The sequence below is a fragment of the Primulina tabacum genome, chromosome 3 (assembly GCF_025594145.1).
Source record: "Primulina tabacum isolate GXHZ01 chromosome 3, ASM2559414v2, whole genome shotgun sequence".
In the NCBI taxonomy this organism is placed as follows: domain Eukaryota; kingdom Viridiplantae; phylum Streptophyta; class Magnoliopsida; order Lamiales; family Gesneriaceae; genus Primulina; species Primulina tabacum.
This window is the reverse complement of record NC_134552.1, coordinates 16,290,411-16,312,518: the sequence shown is the minus strand read 5'-3', so window position 1 is coordinate 16,312,518 and position 22,108 is coordinate 16,290,411. Positions and strand designations below refer to the sequence as shown.

Sequence of the window (22,108 nt, the reverse complement as noted above, 5' to 3'; positions counted from 1 at the left end):
AAACAACAACAATATAATATCAAATCACCCATATCCAGTGATTTACCATCGTTCAACGCAATAGTATTCATCAATACTAAACAATAACAACATATGCTCGTACGTCAACACGTACCTGATAATCGAGTATATATACAATCTGGCTATTTCTTTGATCCTGAGGCGTGTGATGTATCTAAATAATTCAACAACAATTATCAGATCATTGTCACCGTATCAACATAATCATAACAGCCTCAATATATAACATCAAATAGCCCAACAACAATTAATTCAACAAAATATAAAACTCGATTATAAATTCGTATTGTTCAACAATTTAATATTCTGGTGTTTTTAATTCACAATACTACCATCAAATATACCCTAGTTAATTAACTTCAAATAATAGGCTATTTTACAACAACCGTCAAATTACGAAAACTTTATATCAACGTGTAGCCTATACTTCGTAGACCCTGAACATATAATCAGAATTAATAACAACTGACAAACAACTCTCCAATCTCAGTCCAACAATTAAAAATCCTAATTAAAATAAATTAAGAATAATTCAAAATAACACCACTATAATCTTATCTACTTCGTTAAAATCATACACTACTCAACAATCTTCAATTGCAGTATGATTTAACAATTTATCATATTTATTCCAGAAATCGACGAATTTCAAACATCATCAAAACTACAAAATTTATACCTCAAATCGAAGACCTCGTGTCAACGATCCCAGAACTGAAGTCGGTTCATCGATTAGATAAACCAATAAGTCGCACGATCGAAAAGAAAAGTGAAACTCTATTTCCCTCACCCTCACCTCACGCCTCTGCTCTCTCCTTGTTGAGCTCGGTGCCAACTCATTGCATTTTCTTTTTCTTTTTAAATATTATATTGTATTATATTAATAAAATAATATAATATAATATAATATATAATATTTAACATTAACACCGGTATATCTCTTTGGACCAGTCAAACGATCAAATTTTTCAAAACTCAAAACATGGAACTTCTACATCTTTGAGTTTTCTACGTTATATCCAAATTTCAAATCATTTGGACTTCATATGACCAAAATATGTCATATTTCACTCTTTAAAAATCATTAATTATTTAGTAATCTCATATTACTAAATCAACAAATTGTGATATTTACTTCAGGCATTACAACCTTGTTTCGTTTATTACCTCAAGGTGTATAGTAAAGTAGTTCAATTTGAAAAGTTATATATGAGAGGGGCATTAAGCCTTGGTCCTTTTATTCAAACATACAATTAATTAATACATAGTAACCTCCTGTAGAGGAAGAGAAACTTGCTTAACTACCTATAGTAGCCGAAATTATAACACACATACAATAAAGAAAAATAATTTACAATTTTATTTTGAGAGAAAAATGAAGATGTTGAATAATGTCTTCATCTTCCCTCTATCTTGGTATTTATTTAACTCTTGGCAGATTGAAATTCGAACTTCAAATCTTGTGAATTATTCTGTCAGTTGTGACCGACAGCATCTTGTGAGTGGTGGTCCTTTCAACCACTAGTTAGTGACTTATCTTTATAGGTGGTTGAGTGGTTCATCTTCTGCTAGTTAGTGTAATCATCTTTTAGCGGAGCTCCATCTTTCTTTAATGGAGTAATTGGATCACATGTCTACTTTATCTTGGTCGGAGAATTTTCTGCTTTTGTATGGTCCTCGAGGAAATTGTTTTTTGTGTGGTCTCTCACCATTTGGTCTTGTTTCTGTAAGATGCTTTTGGTCAGTTCTAGGTCGAAAGCCTTCATTGAATTCTGGATCTTTTTAGTTCGGGAATTTCGGGCAGATGCTTTCTGATCATCTTCCCACGTGACTCATGAGGCATATTAAAAAATTCCAACAAGTTTCTTTGCTCCCAACAACTTGTTATTCCACAAAAGATTTCTTTTCTGCAAAACTTGTTGTTTTTCTTATCATATTATTTAACATAAAATATCCATTTACAGAATTCTGATATAACTTAAATGGAAACTTGACTTTGTCTATATCGGTTAGATAGACCCATAGACCTCATGCTCTTATGGTAGAGATTTCATCTTCAGTTATTGAAGTAACAAGGGGTGTTTTTTCTATTAAAAGATTTTTGATAAGTTTTTGAATATTTTTATTTGGTCTCCTTAGTTTGATAAAATGAAAGTCTTCGTGTCAGTCTTTTCTGGTTGGTTATGGTGTTGTACGGAAAACTGTATAGCTCTAGAATGTCTTCTCTGGATAAATAGTCGTTGTTTGCTCATGTTTCATGAACAGCTTCCTGAATTCATTTAGGTAGTCCTGAAATTTCTAGGAAGCTGGATTAACCCTGAGATATTTTCCTGCTACATTAACCTGGATTGTGGCTGGGTTAATGCTTAATTTTGTTTTCAATTTTTTTCAGTTATTTTGATATACCTGAAATAGAGAAACTGCAAATTCATTGGTACTAACCTTAGACTTATCATTGTCTATATGAGGTCTAAGGTTGATTTATCCCTCTTCATTCCCCGATGTGGAGGGTTGACTTGAAGACTCGAGATAAGGATCTGGAGTTTCAATTTTTGTTTTAACCGACTTATATGGAGATGATCTCGACTTAACAATTATGATAGGGGTATTTGAACCCCCTGCTACAGGTAGTACTCAAAAACTCTCTATTTGGGAAACAAATGACTTCTCAATGCCTTGGAGGATATGCATTTGCATTACAGAACATAGCTGTGTATAATCCTGGAAACATCATGTAATTCAATCGGTGAAAATTCTCTTATCGACTTGTTGTAGCATACTCACAACTTCTGCATTTAAAGAAAGTTTGTTAAACTCGTTTTGATGCATTCCAATGTGTTCTCTCAAATGTCTCTGCATTTTTATGATGACATCGATATCACCGCCGTCCATCTCTTATTAAGAAATATGCAAGAATATTTCATGAGATTTAATACTCACAATATTAAAAATATAATTTTGACATAAAGCTTGACACCTTAATAATCTAGTCTTCTCAGTTTTAGATCATATTCTATTTTTCAATAAAACTTTTACCTATGTATTATCAACATTCAAATAAAATTTCTTTGCCAGTAAAAATAATGATCATTTTTTAAAAGTCATTTTTACTGCATAAAATTTATTTTTGTTGATATGTCTTCATATGACTTCTATTTCTGATAATAGATCATTGCAATACCTGGATGATTGTTCTCCTTCTGGCATGAGTTTTGTTAAAACCACTGTCCACCAATGATAATTGACATCTTTGTATAATATCATATCATCTTCATCTTGAGAAATAACCATTTTTGGAAGTTCTTTACAATTTTCTTTTAGTTGGCTAAGCTTTTCTGTGTGTTCTTCTATCCATATAAATTTTACATATTTTTTCAATAATAGACTAAATATTTTTATGTGTTTTTTTAAGTTCTTAATAAATATCCCAACAAAATTAACAACTCCGAAAAACTTTGAAGTTTTTTTTTCTTTTAGTATGCTTGGAAAATTTCGCACCTTTTTTATTATGCGTTTTACAAAATTATTCCCGACTCATCGATTTCTATTCTTAAGAACTAAATCTTTCTTTTAGAGACGACTGCTTTCTTTGCAGATAAAATCAGTCATTCTTTCTTACAGACTTTAGAAAAAATCTTTAGATGTTTGATATGTTCTTTTATGTTTTTAGATGTTATTAAAACATGATCAATATAGATAAAATGAATTTAAAATAATATTTAAATGTATTATCAATTTTTCTTTGCAATATCTGATAAGAATTAGTCAATCTCATTGGTAAAATTTCCCAAATATAGTGACATTGTGGTGTGGAGAAAGCTGTGAATTTCTTACTTTATTTTTCATCCGGATTTGGTAAAATCTAGACTTACAATCAAATTTAGATAATATTTTAGCGTTACGTATACTAATAATCAAATATTCTCTACTAGGTATAAAATACCCATCAAACTTCAAATTTTTATTAATTTCTTGATAATTAATAACAAATCTGAGTTTGTTTCTTTTGATCTCACCACGATTTCTTACCAGAAAACCTGGAATGTTGTATGATGATATTCATGCTTTGATTAATCCAAGGTACAAATGTTCTTTGATAATAATATGCATATTTTTTTTTATCAATTATGTTTCATTATGATAGGCTTGCATATGACAAATTCATGCTCTTTGTCTTCCTTGATTTCAATGCTGATTTTGAGTTGATTTTTATCCCACAATGTCAAAGGATTTTCATTGTAATTTTCTTTTATCTCTTTTTTTTTTTGGAAATCCTCCATGGATACTTTTGATTCAAACTCTACTTCATTCTAGTGTACAGTTATCTTGATGAATTTTAGTTCTTCTGGTCGGAGGTCTTTATTGCTCTTAATTTGAGCATTGTTTCACCAAACAATCTAGAATTTTTCATTTTTGGGTTTATAAGTTTTTCTTCATCACCAAGCTTGCTGTAAAACTTGATTGACAATTTTCTGTAAATGCTTTTCTTGGGCTCTGAACTATGAATTTGTGAACACTAGTCTTCTAGTCTCATTTTTTTGTGTATATGACTTAAACATTTGTAGAAAATTGTTTCTTATAGAATATCAGCTCTTGTATCATAAAAATAAATTGGTGTTGTTTTTACTTTTTTACCAAGGTGTTTGTCCAGCAACTCCTAATATTTATGTTATCTTAATCTCTTTACATAAAATTAATATTCGCTTAGAGAAGTCTCGTCCAACAATTTGAGGCAATTATTATTCAATTCTTTGGAAAAACTCCTCTTTTATTGTACAGATTCCAGCCCTGAATAAATATAAACAGCAAAATATTATGCTTTATATTGTTCATATAACATACCTATTGGAATGTATATCGAGAATGTGCTCGTGGTCATTGGATCTTCCACATTCTATCATCTGCCATGAATTTCATTTTATTCTCCAGAAGTTTCCAAGATTTGTGTTTCTCGAGAAACTCTAGCCCAAGAACCAATTGATCTGATTCTTTTATTGGGATTTCTTTGATGTGAACTTTCCATTATCCGATATTGATAATTCATTGGTAAGTTCATATCATAGGTTGTTCCAAATAGTAATTAGATTTAAATTGATTCTGTGTCTTGTAATATCAAATATTATTTAGAGTTCTCTCCATCCTTCCGGACATTTAAATTTTCCAATTGTTGAAAAAAAAAATTTGTTCTTGGTTGGACTTCTTGGACATGTGTTTTCCCCCATCTTTGATTTGTTATTTTATCACGTTGAAAAGATGATATTCTTGGTTCCGGTTCAAGACTTTGATTCTTTTGTCTGATCTGTTTGTCTTGAATCTGGATATATGTTTTATTTATTAAGAAAACTCGATTATTTCTGGATAAATTATCTGAGCAACTTTTCCAAATATTTCTTGTATTTCAATAAACTCATTTACAATAAAAAAAAAATTATGAATGATGTGTATAGATAGAGCATATGAAATTTGATAGGTAATAGAATATCTATTACCATTTTTCATCAGCTTTTTTTCTTTGAAGTTTTGATGCAACGTCAAAGCTCATTTGAAATCTCGATCTGCCAGGTTATAGGAAATTCTTAGATAAATTACTCATTTCCCTGAGATAGTTCCCAGTATTGAATCTTGAAGGTTACTCATTCTTTTATCGCATATACCAATATCAATTGGTGAATATATTCTTTCTTTTAAAGTTGTTTTTTTAATCATAATCTGGATTGCTCCAATATGAACCCATGACATGGTTTGTACTACTTCTATCTTGAGTTTTTATAATCCTTCCTTAATTTTTTCAGAAGGAATTAATCGTATCTTCATCCGGTTTCTGGTAAGTTCTTTTGAGATTGTCATTTCCCTTCTGAAAACTTTATAGATTAGATGATTTTTTTTTTTTCTCAGGCAATGATTTCCTAAGAACTTTTCTATTTTTCCTGCAGAGATTTCTTGATATCTCTGTAGACTAGGATTTTCTCTCATGATTTTTTGAACCATGTTATGAGATATTATTTTCTATCTAAAGAAACATGATAAATCTTCATGTGTTTTGTACCGAAAAACTCGTCTTCAGTCAGATTCTGATTCTGTTTCATCATACTATTCTCGACTTAAAACTTCATCTTCTTCATATATACTTTCATATGAAGCAATATCCTCAAATTGTATGCTTGAACAAGATATGGGTAATAAATGACTTCTTCAATATCCGGGTCGAATCGAAGCATTTTATCCCCCTTCTACCATTTTCTAGACAATTAGTTGAAATTTGATCTGTTGCTTTACATTTCTAGCAATTACACTCTTTAAAACTTTCATTAGCTCGGATGTGACCTCTTTTGAAAGTTCTCTTCATAAATGTTCTTCTCGTGCTTCAAAGATGTACTCGATGCTTGAGATGACATCTCACTCCTTGATGGTCCACTTCTTTTACCCAGATTTGTAAGATTTGACTTTTTATCTAGATCATATTGTTCTTGGTTTTCAAAAACTACTTCCACTTCTTCCATAATGGTGAGATCTGAAACTCTTCATTTTCTGTATTTGTAGCTTACTTCTAATAATTATTGAGAGGTCATTTTCTTTATAATATAAAAGAGTATGTTTATTAATATCCCTTAATTGTTTGTAATTCTTTCGTAATGATGTCATATGACATCATCATGCCAATTTTCTTTTGAGAAAAAAAGGTTCTTCGTGTCAAAATATCTGGATTGCCGGTGACATATTCTCTAATTAGCATTTCTCTCCATGGACTTTGCATTTTGGCAAAAAAAAATTGCATTGTTATATTTTTTTCGACCCTTAATTCCATTTATATTTAGTGCATATTCTTGCACTAAACAGATGTCACGTAATTCAAGACTATATAAAGTTTGAGTGCATTTCTTTTTCTTCTATGTGTCTTGATCATTAAAATAGTTTAGCCCCTATAAATTTTCTTTAAATAGGGTAGTCATACTTCCGGCTATCTCACTGAGAGATTCCCCTGTTGTGATTGACTCTTTGGTTTCTACCAAAGTCATGTCACATGCAATTTTAACTGATCCTATATACTTATTTCTAAAATTTTAATGAATTCTTCTATGTTGAGATCAAGTGTGCTTGTTTCGATTCTCATAGCTAATATTCATTCATCTATAAGATATTCTCTGTTTTTGAAGTCTATACATCAAGGTTAAGCATAAAGAATGTATATGTTCTAAAATAGATTTCTCATAAGTTGTTAGGTGCAAGGAAAATTGACTTCTTCTTGACATGGTTCTCGCTGGTTGTGCTTCTCCACCAACATAAAAATCTTTTTGGAGTCCTCTCGTATTTGTATTATGAGATCACATATTTTCCCTTGGCGGTTCATGAGAAGATGACCATGTTATTGTGGATGGTTCATCTCTAGTTGTATTCATCTTCATATCTACGACCCCGAGATTTTCAAAATATTCTGCAAGGTTTTGGAGATCATCAAGACCAATTTTTCTAAAGTTGTCATCATTTTAATTTCTTTTCTGATATATTTTTAATTAGATTAATCATTTTGTTTGTCGGCTAAAGGTTTTGGCATTACCTTAGTCGTCCCTCTTTAGTGTAATAAGGGTTTAGTATCAAAAGATGGTGATAACCTTTCTACCAAAGTCTTTTAACTAGAACTTGTTTGTTGTTCTAGCGTTTGGATTCTTGTTTGAATATCATTTAATGTTACAAGAATTTCTTATTGTTTTTTTTTAAAAAGTTCTCTTTTTGTGGTACATAATACAACATATTGTCTTTTAGATTTTCTTAAGATCTCCAGAGAGCTTAAAGGAATCCGATACTATTTCCAGGAACTTATTAGACAAATCATAAACTTACATTTGGATTCTGATAATTTCCATCTCCTCTTGATATCTAACATTGGTTAGATCTTCTTATTTCAAATATTCTAAAGTGTTGGAATAATTCTTGCAAATAATTAATCTCAACGTGTGTTCGGATCCATATTATTTGAGAAAATTGTGCTCTTCAAATATTTAAGTACACCGCAATAATAATTTTTCATGTTTGAAATAATTTTATCTCAGCTCTGATATCATTTCTGACTTAGATAAAGCATTCAATTAAAATCAATAATTATAAGGATATTTTATAATTTTTAGCATTTCACGGAGTTTAAACAAAAAATTTTTTGGACTTAAAAGAGTTGGAATAAATTTATGTTTTGATTTGAAGATTTATCCCCAATTTACCCTTTAAAAATTAATAATTAAAATAATTATGTTATCATTTACAAAATATCTAACAAGACGAATTTATTATATTATATTTATTTTTATTTTAATACCATAAAATTATTTAGGTGTTTTGAAATTTTGATCTCTTCTGTGTCTTTCTGTCGTGTTTAGGGATGATACTTTTTTCTCACGAGTTTGGTGTTCATTGGGAAAAACACGAAACATGGACGAAGATCTGCGATTTTTTCGGATTTGAATTCGAGGATTTTTTAAAATCACCGAAATAGTTCAGGACGAGTATGAGATTATTAGCCTCATCCCCGAACCCGCCTCGAAAATAATATGAATAATAAAATAATATTATTATTAGTATAAATAATCTAATAATAGTTTTTTTTATTAATATTAATATTATCACTAATAATAATAAATAATAATAAGTTTTGGTTTGAGAAAATCTTCAAACCCGTCTTCGTCTTGCTCTACTAATATTTTTGAAATGTGGATGGGACGGGGATGAGATGTTGACCGCGAAAAAGCGGGGATCGGGCCGAGTATGAGGTGATGATGAAATTCGAGGCCGGGAATGAAGAAGGAAAACCAAGCCCACTCCGTCCCATCCCATTGTCATTCTTAGTCATCCCATTGTCATTCTTAGTCATGTTTAATTTATTTTCAAATTAATTCATGTATTTTATTCCGTATAATGAACTAAACCCAGCTGTCCAAATATAATGGTGAATGCGTTTTACTTTTGATAACAAGACTCGCATCCCAACCAACGAACCAAGCATATATATAATATACACAGTGTGAGGAGAAGAAAAGCCGCAGCGCACCATTCTACAGCTGCCTCATTTGGACCAGCGAGATGGTTCTTGAAGTCAAAAAGATAATCAGTTCTTCCTCCCAACTGTAATTATAATTGTTTTTATTTTATAATTCAGGCACTACTGATTGTTGCTCTCTTCCTCCTATGTCCTAACCCCACCCCCCATTTGTGGTAAAGCTCTTCTTTTTCATTATCATTCCTTTGGTTCAAAGTTCTTGCATGTTCTTAGATCGAAAAATAATGGCAAGCACAGATTCTTGATTCGAGGGTGGTGTTGTGTCCTTTTTATTCCATTTCTGTGAGATGACTGTGCTCAAATTTTGTGTTATCTTTGTAATTTTCGGGTTTTCTTTACGAGCCAAGACTCTGAATTCTCAGAGCTTGATATGCAACCCTAATGATTTGGATGCATTAGTGGATTTCTCGAATAACCTGGAGTTTGGAGTTGAAGGATGGGACATCAAGTCACCTTCACGCGATTGCTGCAGTTGGGCAGGTATCACTTGCAATTCCTCGTCATCTTTTGGTCTGAATGTTCCTAACATCACCGGTAGGGTGGTTAAGTTGGATCTTGGAAAGAAAAAGATTTCTGGGAAACTGTCCGAATCTTTAGGAAATTTGGACCAGCTCAGAACCCTTAATCTTTCTCATAATTTCATTAAAGGTCCCATCCCTGGATCACTGTTCCATTTGCCTGTGTTAGAAGTCTTGGATTTGAGCTATAATCACATTTCTGGATGGTTTCCTGGCGACATAAACCTGCCCTCTATCAGGGTTCTTGATGTTTCTGAAAATTCGATTTCCGGCTCTGTTCCTGTTGGGATTTGCAGCAATTCAACCAAGATTTTAGTTATGAATTTGGAAGCCAATTATTTCGGAGGGATTCTTCCATTGGGACTTGGGAATTGTACTTCATTGCAGGATTTTACTGTAGCCACAAATAATCTTTTTGGCATATTGCCTGAAGACCTGTTCCGTCTTTCGAATTTGAGAGACTTGACTCTTCAAGAAAATCGGTTTTCTGGACAGCTCAGTGCTCTCATTGGTAATCTTTCAAATCTTATTCACCTGGATTTATCCTTCAATGAGTTCTCAGGAAATATTCCAGATGTTTTTCACAACTTTCTGAATATGAAATCTTTTTCAGCTCAATCTAATTATTTTAATGGTACACTGCCAACTTCATTGACAAGTTCAGGAACTCTTACTTCTCTTAGTTTGAGAAACAATTCTTTAGTTGGTACCATTGATTTCAATTGTACAGCAATGGTTAATCTTGTTTCACTTGATTTGGCTACTAATCAGTTTATTGGTAAGATCCCTGATAACCTTCCAGCCTGTCCAAGATTGAAAGCCATAAATTTCGCCAAGATTAACTTCAAGGGGCAGGTCCCTGAAAGTTTCATGAATTTTCAGAGTCTTTCTTACCTTTCCCTTTCGAACTCCAGTGTTTTGAACCTTACTGCTGCACTGGAGATTTTACAACATTGCAAGAACTTGACCACTCTAGTTCTTACATTGAATTTTCATGGTGAATCAATGCCAAGTTATCCTAATCTACAGTTTCCGGGACTCAGGGCTCTAGTTATTGCCAATTGCAGACTCACTGGTATTATTCCCCAGTGGTTGAAAGGCTGCACAAAATTGCAACTGTTGGATTTGTCATGGAATCTCTTGGAGGGTACCATCCCGTCTTGGTTTGGAAACTTTTCATCTTTGTTTTACTTGGATTTGTCGAACAACTCTTTTACGGGGAACATTCCAAAAGAACTTACTACGCTGCAGACCCTTATCTACGGTAATATTACACTGGAGGAACCTTCACCAGATTTTACATTTTTCGTGAAAAAGAACACAAGTCTAAGAGGGTACCCTTATAAACAAATCCTGAGCTTTCCTCCCACCCTGGAACTCGGGAATAACTTTCTTACTGGACCAATCTGGCCAGACTTTGGTAATCTGAAAGAGTTGCATATATTCGATTTGAAATGCAATAATTTATCTGGAACTATTCCAAGCATGTTTGTCTAGCATGAGGAGCCTTGAGACTTTGGATTTGTCTTTCAATAATTTAAACGGAACAATACCGTCTTCTTTGAGTAGCCTTAGCTTTCTGTCCAAGTTCAGTGTTGCTCACAACGATCTCTCCGGGCCAATTCCCCCTGGAGTTCAGTTCAGTACGTTTCCCAACTCAAGCTTTGAAGGCAACCCACTGCTGTGTGGTGAACATGCTTCTCATCCTTGTTTCCAGGTCTCCAGCACACTACCTGAAAAGTCAAAGAAACGACCAAGAGGTGCTATCATAGCAATGGCTGTTGGAATTGGACTAGGAGCTGCTAGTTTTCTTGCTATCACCTTTGTCATTATTTTACGGAGGATTAGGCGAAAAGTTGTGGATCCAGAAATGGAGGACGCTCTTGCTAATGAGAAGGATTTTGACGACTTAGGTTCAACTCTTGTTATCCTTTGTCAGAATGAGAATGATACAGAAATTTTTCTGGATGACCTTTTGAAGGCTACTAATAATTTTGATCAATCCAATATCATCGGTTGTGGGGGATTCGGTTTGGTCTATAAGGCCGTCCTCCCTTGTGGAAGGAAGTTGGCGATAAAACGCCTCTCGGGTGAGTTTTGTCAGATGGAGAGGGAATTTCATGCTGAAATAGAGACTCTTTCCAGAGCTCAGCATCCAAATCTTGTTCATCTTCAGGGATATAGCAAGTACAAGAATGACAGGCTGCTAATATACTCGTACATGGAGAATGGCAGCCTCGATTATTGGTTGCATGAGAAAAATGATGGCCCTCCCTATTTGGATTGGAAAGCCAGGTTGCAGATTGCGCAAGGATCAGCAAGGGGCCTTGCTTACTTGCATCAATCTTGTGAACCTCGCATCCTTCACCGAGATATTAAATCGAGCAACATCCTTTTGAACGAGAAATTTGAAGCTCACTTGGCTGATTTTGGTCTTGCAAGGCTCATTCTTCCATATGACACCCATGTCTCAACTGATCTTGTCGGAACACTAGGCTACATCCCTCCTGAGTATAGCCAAGCCTCTGTTGCTACTTACAAGGGAGATATATATAGTTTTGGGGTTGTTCTTTTGGAACTTTTAACCAGCAAGAGACCCATGGACATGTGTAGACCAAAAGAATACCGGGATTTAATCTCGTGGGTGATCCAAATGAAAAGGGAGAAAAGGGAAATTGAAGTGTTTGATCCGTTCATTTATGACAAACAATACACAGAGGAAATGTTAGCTGTTTTTGAGATTGCTTGTCTTTGTTTGAATGAGAGTCCTAGGATAAGGCCTTGTACTCAGCAGTTAGTGACTTGGCTCGACAACATTGATTCAACGTCTAGCTTTCGACCGCACTATTGCAAGACTGGTTGTCTTATATCCAACGAATCTTCTCCCATTTGATCATGAGTAAGTTGTGAATCCAGTGTACATAATTTTCGCATTAACACTGAATACACAAGATGATACTCCCCGACATGTGTCTAAATTTGAATTATTTTTTGTTGTTACAGTTATGAATATGTTACAGAAAAAAATGGTTTTTGAGTTCCAATAGAGCTTCTGCTCTTTTCATTCATGAATCTAGCTAAATGACTGTTTTAGATTTTCATTTCAATTGTTTAACTATTATTATGTATATATTTGTGGGAGTTGACATGTTCAAATTCTTGAGATATGCTGTGCAGCAGTAGTCAAAACTACTTTTTTTCTATTTCTGGTAAAAAGAAACGTGTTGGTTTTTGTAGAGTCGTGACGGAATTGTCAAAGTCAAAGAAAATCTCCAAATTTTGTCTTACTTGTGATTGCTACAGTTGCCACTTTAGCCGGCCAAGTTGATTTTTGGGGTGAATTTCGTTTATTTATTAAAATTGGATTTGAATAAAATTTCGTTTTCGCCTGTTGAAAAGAATACCATTTGGATTGGGTGATTAGTAAATACGTCGCTTACGGTGGCCCCTTCAGTTGGAAATGCAATTCTTGTTATATTGAAAACCATGGACTAATTTATTCAAAATATGTCATTTGCCTTGCAAAACTACAAGACTTGTTACGATTTTTTTTCCTCTAACCAAAATAGAAGTAAAATAAACTCAAGACTTGTCGCTCTAATAGTAGAGGTGAATTGTGAATTCTACAAAACAGAATGGGGTAACATTTCTAAGAAGCATAAAGTGGCTGTCAGCATAAGCAAGGCATATTTAAGTCTACAATATCAACTGTATTTATAAGCAGAAGCTTATAGATTACCCTGAGGCTGGAGCCATCATGCCACTTCAGTATGTAACGCGATTCACATAAAAACAAGTTACGAATTAGACAAAATACATCACATTTCCAAAATTAAGTCCGAAAAGCCGAGCCACAAAGAAGGCGTGAAGAGTGGCCTCTAGCAGCAGCTCTCTCTAACGCTTTCAACTTGTTGGCTTCAACGCGAACTCTCTATTCCTCCGAGATGATCCTGCCTTGGATTAGAATTAGCTGCACTACTGTCAGGTCTCTGATTAGCCAGTACATCTGTTGTGGCGTCTTCTACTTGCAAAGAATGAGAAGCCTCCTGCATATTGCTTATGTTTGAATTGTATGGTAAATGTAGAATCAAGGCATACTTCAAGTTGTTTACGTACCAAACCTTTTGTTTTGAAAGTGAACAAAAGACGAAAATAATGCACGGTTTCAGAAATGATTTTTAAGCTTGTTTGGGTTAATGATGGCACCTTTCTTGTAAAACCAAGTTAAAAAAAAATTTATAAGGTCCTCGAGCAATAGACACATTTTATGAAAAACAAATAATTATGAGCTATGGAGAAAGCTCCTGAAGTTTTTAAATGAGTGCCATCTCTACTAGAAACTAAACAATAAAGGATTCCCATAATAATCCATAGCATATGATAAATATCAACAGCAATCAACTCTAGCTCCTAAAACCACAAAGCAACCACTTCAAAGATAAATTTTAATAGTAGTCTGTGATTAAAAAAAAACATACATCAGCGGGTACACCTGTTACTTTGAGACACAGGAAGGGAAAAATGGTTGAGTTGCTGGCACTTTTTTCAGAAGAACAAACTTAAAGACTGATAAATAAAAAAACCTAAAAGCTCCTCTTCATGACGTCAGCCAATAAAAAAACCTAAAAGCTCCTCTTCATGACGTCAGCCAAGTAACCCAACAAAGGAACATTAAGGAAATACGCAGATTATTGATACACTCACCTCAGTGGCATTTTCCCAGGTGCCATCAGGAATATCTTGACAGTTATTTGTGTTTTTGTTTTGCAGTGAATTTTCCTTCAAGATAGTTGTCTCATCTACATCGCCTTGAGTATCTACGAAAGTAGACAACACCAATCAGATAAGCATCAAAATCCAACGGTCAGAGAAGCAAAATGCCTATGCAATTCCTAATGACCACCTAATCAGGAGACTGGAAGAGACTCAAGATCGAATTGCTAGGCCTTGTAACTCGTTTACACTTTTTTCTTGTTGAATGACCACTTTATTAAAAAAAGCTTTTGTCAAGGATTGATGACATTTTATGAGGCCTATCATGTAGAATTCTTTTTAGTAGAGTCCAGTAGTGGTTAGAGTTGAAACGAGACTTTCTATTAATTTGGCTCTGATGCCATAGAACAAAATCATCTAAAGTTTTGGATTTGATGTTGTAAAGCCACCTCATCTAGAGGCTTCAGCTGTCAAAAGTACGAGTGATACTCACGGGAAATTTAGGGTCTGCTCCCGGCAAGTGTCACTAGTCCAGATGCAGGTTTTGAAATTATCCTGAGCCTGAAATCACAAATAAGATCGTTAGGAGGGGGCCAGGAAGGTGTCCTGGCGTAGCCACTCCGACGCTCAAGTCAGTGACTGAGGATATATGGGGGGAGCAGCTAAGAATGCTGCTGAAAACCAAATAGAATAAATAACTGAACAATCAAACCTGATATTTATAGGAAGATACCTGGGCCCTTGATGGGCTTGTCTTCCATGTGGGCTAGGGATGGGCCAAAGGTAGTGGGCACATCCATGTCTTCCATCTGGGCTAGGCCCATCCCTGGGGTATCAACGAGCATCCAATATTCCAGTATGAGATAAATGTTACCAATTCCATCATCCTAATACAAAATGTTCCTTTCACTTTCAATAAGTTGCTTTTTTTTTACATTTATAAATATATATAATATTCAAATATATATAGATACATATAGCATTCTGAACCAACTCTTTCGCGCAAGATTACATAGACTGTGATTATTCATTTACCTTGTTCATCGCTCGAGTCTTTAACGAGCCTCTGACTCATGCAGCTTTGCAGCTACTCCATCTGCAACCCTATCACTTAAATCTCTAAGGTAGAACTAATTGAAGGAATTGAATAAAAAAGAATTAAAGCGCCGTTTTCACACGAATAAAATTGTCACATCCATCATTCTGATAACGATTACACAATCCTCCAATCGATCGATCAAACAAAACGTAAAAAAATAGAGTTCCTTGATCATTCTTGCTCAACCTTAAGATGAAAGCGCAGACATTTTAGAGATTCATGGAGCAAAAAATTACTTATACAAATGAAAACTAAGTGGTCAGAACAGAATAAGATCATGCTACTGAAATTGCAAGGTGTGTGCTATTTTTCACTCCTTTTTCACAACTTTGGGGGCCTTTAACTCTGACATCAAGATGCAAACCAACATGCTACAGATAATAGAATTTGATTATTGGTATGATTTTATCTACATCCAGTGGTAATTATTTATATTCAAGAACCATAAGAGTAAACTAAATGGTGAAAATAACAAGATCTTCCATAAAAGACCATGTCTGTTACTTGACAAGATAGCAAGCATTTTATGGATTTTGGGATTGATAAATGCTGCCAGGAAATTCAATTAATAATAATGACACGTACATCCCAACTATTTCTATTTCAATCCGATATCTTAGCAATTAATAGAAGATGGAAACGATGATAGGATTATAGGATTAGAATAACATGAATGGAGAAGTGCTCACCTTGACACGCTTTGTTGCACCAACTTGTTCAACTTTATGTATAAATTGATCAAACGAGTAATAGGGAAGCAAACGTGAGTGCCATTCAGCATATAGTCCAAGCAAGTGTCCCAGATCATCAACCTACACCAAATAATTGCATTCTTGAAAGACATGACCCAAAAAGGCCACAAAGCTGGGGTTGATTTTTTCCTAAGTTTAAAATACTAAAATATAATTAGTTTTAGCTAATAGACGCAATTTCATTAGTAGCATGGACACAAATACACCAGCAGACACCACAGATTGGCTTAGATGCGGTGGAGGATGCAGAACCGTTGTCCGACAAAATGTAATCAATATAAAAATAATGTGCAATTGTTTTAAAAATACTCTTTTGGTCTAATTTCCAAAAAATAATACTCTCTTATCTTGGCTCGCTCATAAATTCATCCCTCAAATTAATTTTCGCAAAATACCAATCAAATAGTTCTAATTAAATGATTGAACACTATGTGTATGAAAACTATGTTGCACATGGTGGGATATGTATTTGTCGGCAATAATTGTTGTAGGGACCACATGCTTTTGCTGCCTTCTTTGAAGAGAAAAAAAAACGTGGGTTGGCTATTTCGGAGGAAACTTCGTGAAAAGATGGAAGACGCGTTTTATAAGCGTCTTCACACGGTCAAGGGGCTCTATAAATAGAGCTCCCTCCTTCATTTTGAAATCATTCCTTCTTCGAGTTTTCTCTCATCTTATAAGCATTTGAGTGCTTAGTTCTATAATATTTGTGAGGTGTTTTGTTCTCCTGTATTAAGAGACAGTGTGTTCTCTTTGGAAACACAGTGAGTGAATTGTACACCATAAAATATTATAGTGGAATTCTTTTCATCTTGCCCGTGGTTTTTACCCTAATAGTTTTTAGGGATTTTTCACGTAAATCTCGGTGTCCAGTTTATTCTTTATTTTCGGATTTATTATCTCAAATTCCGCACGTGGGACCAACAAGTGGTATCAGAGCCACGTTTAAAATTTCTTAAAATTATGAGTATGCTCTGTGGTTGCAGCCTAGACTGATCTTCCACATCAGAAAAGATTTTTTGAAATTTTTTATTAAGACGAGATTATTTTGTCCAGTCTACAAAAAGTTGTTATAGACATAATGGCGGGAAGGTACGAGATAGCAAAGTTCAATGGAAGCAATTTTATGCTGTGGAAAATAAAGATACAAGCAGTTTTAAGAAAGGAAAATTGCTTGGCGGCTATTGGAGATAGACCGATGGAAATTACGGACGATGGAAAGTGAAACGAGATGAATGACAATGCTGTTGCCAATTTACACTTGGCTATAGCAGACGAAGTACTGTCAAGTATCTCTGAGATAAAAACAGCCAAAGTTATCTGGGATACTCTGACAAAGATATACGAGGTCAAGTCGCTACACAACATGATTTTCCTAAAGAGAAGGCTTTATATTCTTCGGATGGCGGAATCCTCATCGATGACCGACCATATCAACACACTAAATACTCTATTTGCCCAACTCACTTCCATTGGGCATAAAATAGGGGAAAATGAACGTGCAAAGCTTCTACTTCAAAGTCTACCAGATTCATATGATCAACTTATCATCAACATAACCGACAATATTCTTATGGGCTTTCTAAGATTCGACGATGTCTTAACTGCGGTTCTCGGAGAAGAAAGCCGGCGCAAGAATAAAGAAGATAGGTTGGTAACTTCGAAGCAGGCAGAGGCTTTACCGATGATAAGAGGAAGATTTATGGACCGTGACTCCAGTGGGAGCCAAAAACGAGGTAGATCAAAGTCAAGAAGTAAGAAGAAAAATATTTACTGCTTTAAATGTGGCGGTAAATGGCACTTTAAGAAAGAGTGTACGAGTATCAAGAAGAATTCTCAAGGAAATGTGGCCAGTACTTCAGGCAGTGGTGAAATATTATTCAGCGAAGCATCAACTGTTGCAGAAGGCAGACACAAATTTTGTGACACATGGATTATGGATTCAGGAGCGACGTGGCATATGACGTCTCGGAGAGAATGATTTGATCATTATAAACCAGTCTCAGGAAGATCTGTATTCATGGGAAATGATCATGCCTTGGAAATCGCTGGGGTCGGTACTATCAAAATTAAAATGTTTTATGGCACAATTCGCACCATACAGGAGGTACGATATGTGAAGGGACTGACGAAAAATCTTTTGTCTTGGGGCAATTGGATGACATCGGATGCAAAACACGAATCGAGAACGGGATCATGAAAATTGTGAAGGGAGCGCTTGTGATTATGAAGGCGGAAAAAAGTTGCTGCAAATCTGTATGTACTTTTGGGAGAAACACACAAAGAGGCAGAATTAGCTGTTGCATCAAATGGTTCAAGAGAAGAATTAACAGTGTTATGGCATAGAAAGCTCGGGCATATGTCAGAACGGGGGTTGAAAATTCTCTCAGAACGAAAGCTGCTGCCGGGACTTACAAAAGTATCACTACCCTTTTGTGAGCACTGTGTTACCAGTAAACAACACAGATTAAAGTTTAGCATTTCTACTGCCAGGAGCAAAAGCATATTGGAGCTGATTCATTCGGATGTTTGACAAGCACCGGTTGTATCCCTAGGAGGAGCGAGATACTTTGTCTCGTTCATTGATGATTTCTCTAGGAGATGTTGGGTGTATCCAATCAAGAAGAAATCAGATGTTTTCCAGATCTTCAAAGATTTCAAAGCGCGGGTTGAACTTGATTCAGAAAAGAAAATCAAGTGTCTGAGGACTGACAATGAAAGAGAATATACCGGTGACGAATTTGATGCATATTGTCAACATGAAGGCATCAAGAGACAGTTCACGACGGCTTAAACAACTCAACAGAATGGAGTGGCGGAGCAGATGAACAGGACCTTGTTGGACAGAACAAGAGCTATGTTGAGGACTGCAGATCTAGAAAAGTCATTTTGGGCAGAAGCAGTCAAAATCGCTTGTTATATTATCAATCGTTCTCCTTCAATGGCAATTGATCTGAAGACTCCGATGGAGATGTGGACCAGGAAGCCGAGATTATTCTCATTTGCATACATTCGGAAGTCCGGTGTACGTTCTGTACAATGAGCAAGAAAGATCAAAGTTGGATTCGAAATCCAGAAAATGTATCTTCTTGGGTTATGCTGATGGAGTAAAGGGGTTTCGCTTGTGGGATCCTACTGTTCACAAGCTTGTCATCAGCAGGGATATTATCTTCGAGGAAGATAAAGTAAAGTGAGACAAAGGCACACCGAATTCAGAAACTACTATTTTTCAGGTGGAAAATAAGACGGATGAAGGTCAAGTTTATTGTGAAACAGTACCAGAGCACGAAGAACAAGAACATGTCGAGTCTGAAGTTTCCAATGTGAGGCAGTCAACTCGAGACAGAAGACCACCAGTTTGGCTTTCAGATTATGTCACTGAAAGCAACATTGCATATTGTCTATTATCAGAGGATGGTGAGCCATCGAGTTTCCACGAGGCTACTCAAAGCTCGGATGTATCCTTGTGGATGATAGCAATGCAAGAAGAATTGGAGGCATTAGACAAGAAAAAAACTTGGGATCTTGTTACACTACCACAAGGAAAGAAAGCCATTGGAAACAGATGGGTCTATAAGATCAAGCGTGATGGTAATAACCAAGTGGAGCGGTATCGTGCTTGATTGGTGGTAAAAGGGTATGCTCAGAAAGAAAGCATTGACTTCAATGAGATATTTTCTCATGTGGTTCGGCTTACAACAGTCAGAGTAGTGTTGGCATTGTGTGCGGTGTTTGACCTACATCTAGAACAGCTAGATGTGAAAACGGCATTTCTTCATGGAGATCTTGAAGAAGAAATCTATATGCTCCAGCCAGAAGGTTTTGCGGAAATAGGCAAAGAGAACTTGGTTTGCAGGTTGAACAAATCTCTGTACAGTCTCAAACAGGCACCGAGGTGTTGGTACAAGAGATTTGATTCCTATATCATGAGCCTTGGATACAACAGACTGAGTGCAGACCCTTGTACATATTTCAAGAGGTCCGGTGATGATTATATCGTTTTGCTGTTGTATGTGGACGACATGTTGGTAGCAGGCCCCAACAAAGATCAGGTCAAGGATTGAAGGCACAGCTGGCTAGGGAATTTGATATGAAGGACTTTGGACCAGCAAACAAGATTATAGATATGCAAGTTCATCGAGACAGAAGTAACAGAAAGATTTGGCTTTCCCAGAAAAATTATTTGAAGAAAGTCTTGCAACACTTCAACATGCAAGATAGTAAGCCAATTTCGACCCCTCTTCCTGTTAACTTCAAGTTATCCTCCGAGATGTGTACTAGCAGTGAAGCAGAGAGAATGGAGATGTCTCGAGTACCGTATGCATCAGCAGTGGGAAGTTTGATGTCCGCTATGATCTATACAAGACCGGACATTGCTCAAGCAGTGGGAGCAGTTAGTCGGTATATGGCGAATCCTGGACGAGAGCATATCCTTAGATACATTAAGGGTACCTCGAATCCTGAATTATGTTATGGAGGATCGGATTTTACACTCGGGGGCTATGTCGATTCAGATTATGCAGGTGATCCTGATAAGAGGAAATCTACTACTGGTTATGTGTTTACACTTGCGAGGGGAGCAGTAAGCTGGGTTTCAAAATTGCAGACAGTTGTGGCGTTATCTACAACAGAGGCAGAATAGAGCTCCCTCCTTCATTCTGAAATCATCCCTTCTTCGAGTTTTCTGTCATCTTATAAGCATTTGAGTGCTTAGTTCTATAATATTTGTGAGGTGTTTTGTTCTTCTGTATTAAGAGAGAGTGTGTTCTCTTTGGAAACACAGTGAGTGAGTTGTACAACACAAAATATTATAGTGGAATTCTTTTCATCTTGTCCGTGGTTTTTACCCTAATAATTTTTAGGGATTTTCCACGTAAATACCGGTGTCCAGTTTATTCTTTATTTTCGGATTTATTATCTCAAATTACGCACGTGAGAGCAACAGTATTGAAAAGGTTCTTGCAAACACGATTAAGGGAAGCAAAAGCTTCATTATTTCACTGAACAGTTGTGCAAAACCAATTATCCCAATTTAATTTCAAACCAGATTAATTTAACACGCTACGCTGTGGTTAAATTTATGATTTTCTGGAAAGCAAATATAAATGAGGATGTAATATAAAAGATTCAACCTCGTAGCCGCGGCCGCGGAACTTGACAGCACGAGGGAAATGGCGGAGTACGTGTCCAATGCCAGCATCTGAAAGGAGGAGGTCCGGAGTCAGTTTAGGCCTGGTCCTTGGCGCTTTCTGGGGTTTCTGTGCTGCTGCAGATGGCCTCAGGCGATGCGAAGAAGAGCTGGGATCGGGATTGGAGTTGGAATTGGAACTGGGAAGAAATGGGTCGGCGGGATCAGGTTTGGAAGGACAATCGCGGGACCAATGTCCAGGGCGGCCGCACTTGTAGCATCCATTCGGAACAGCGCCTCCGCCACTTGCTTCCATTTTAGTTTGTGTGTGTGTGTAGTGTTGGCAGATGATTTCTTCACAGATTTGGCGGGACTAGTAGCCGGGGGACTGAAATCTCTCCACCTCTAAATTTGAAGACGATTTTACGTCAAATACATTTATTATTTTATTTATTCCAACTCAAAAGATATATATACATATTTATTTCAATTATTTGAATCACTAATTTATTTAATTATGAGAAAACAATTTTGTAAATATTATATATATATATATATATATATATATTAAAGTGAATTTATTCAACGTATATGTGAATGAGTTATTTGCATTTATTACCTATGCATTTTATGCATTTGATATTCGCATGTCTTATCCAATGTAAAAGTTATAAATATCAAACAAGACTAATATCAAATACATAAAATACAAAAGAGACGAATGCTGCTAGAGACTCTATGTGTGCGTATTAAAATTCAAGTCGTTGAGATGAACTTTGAACATATGAAAAAAAATATGATCAAGACTTTTTAAGTTTTTTAGAAAAATAA

At 35.4% G+C, this 22,108-nt stretch overlaps 1 protein-coding gene and 1 pseudogene across 1 annotated transcript; one reads left to right on the top strand and one right to left on the bottom strand.

The window, feature by feature from the left end:
* Positions 1–9,015: 9,015 nt before the first annotated feature.
* LOC142540817 (phytosulfokine receptor 1-like) lies at positions 9,016–12,686 on the top strand. Its single transcript, XM_075647222.1, is given in 2 exon segments — positions 9,016–11,070; positions 11,072–12,686. Coding segments are annotated over 2 exon segments (3,123 nt in total). The 5' UTR covers positions 9,016–9,354; the 3' UTR covers positions 12,479–12,686.
* Positions 12,687–13,223: 537 nt separating this feature from the next.
* Positions 13,224–21,704, bottom strand: LOC142540818 (uncharacterized; annotated as a pseudogene).
* Positions 21,705–22,108: the final 404 nt, after the last annotated feature.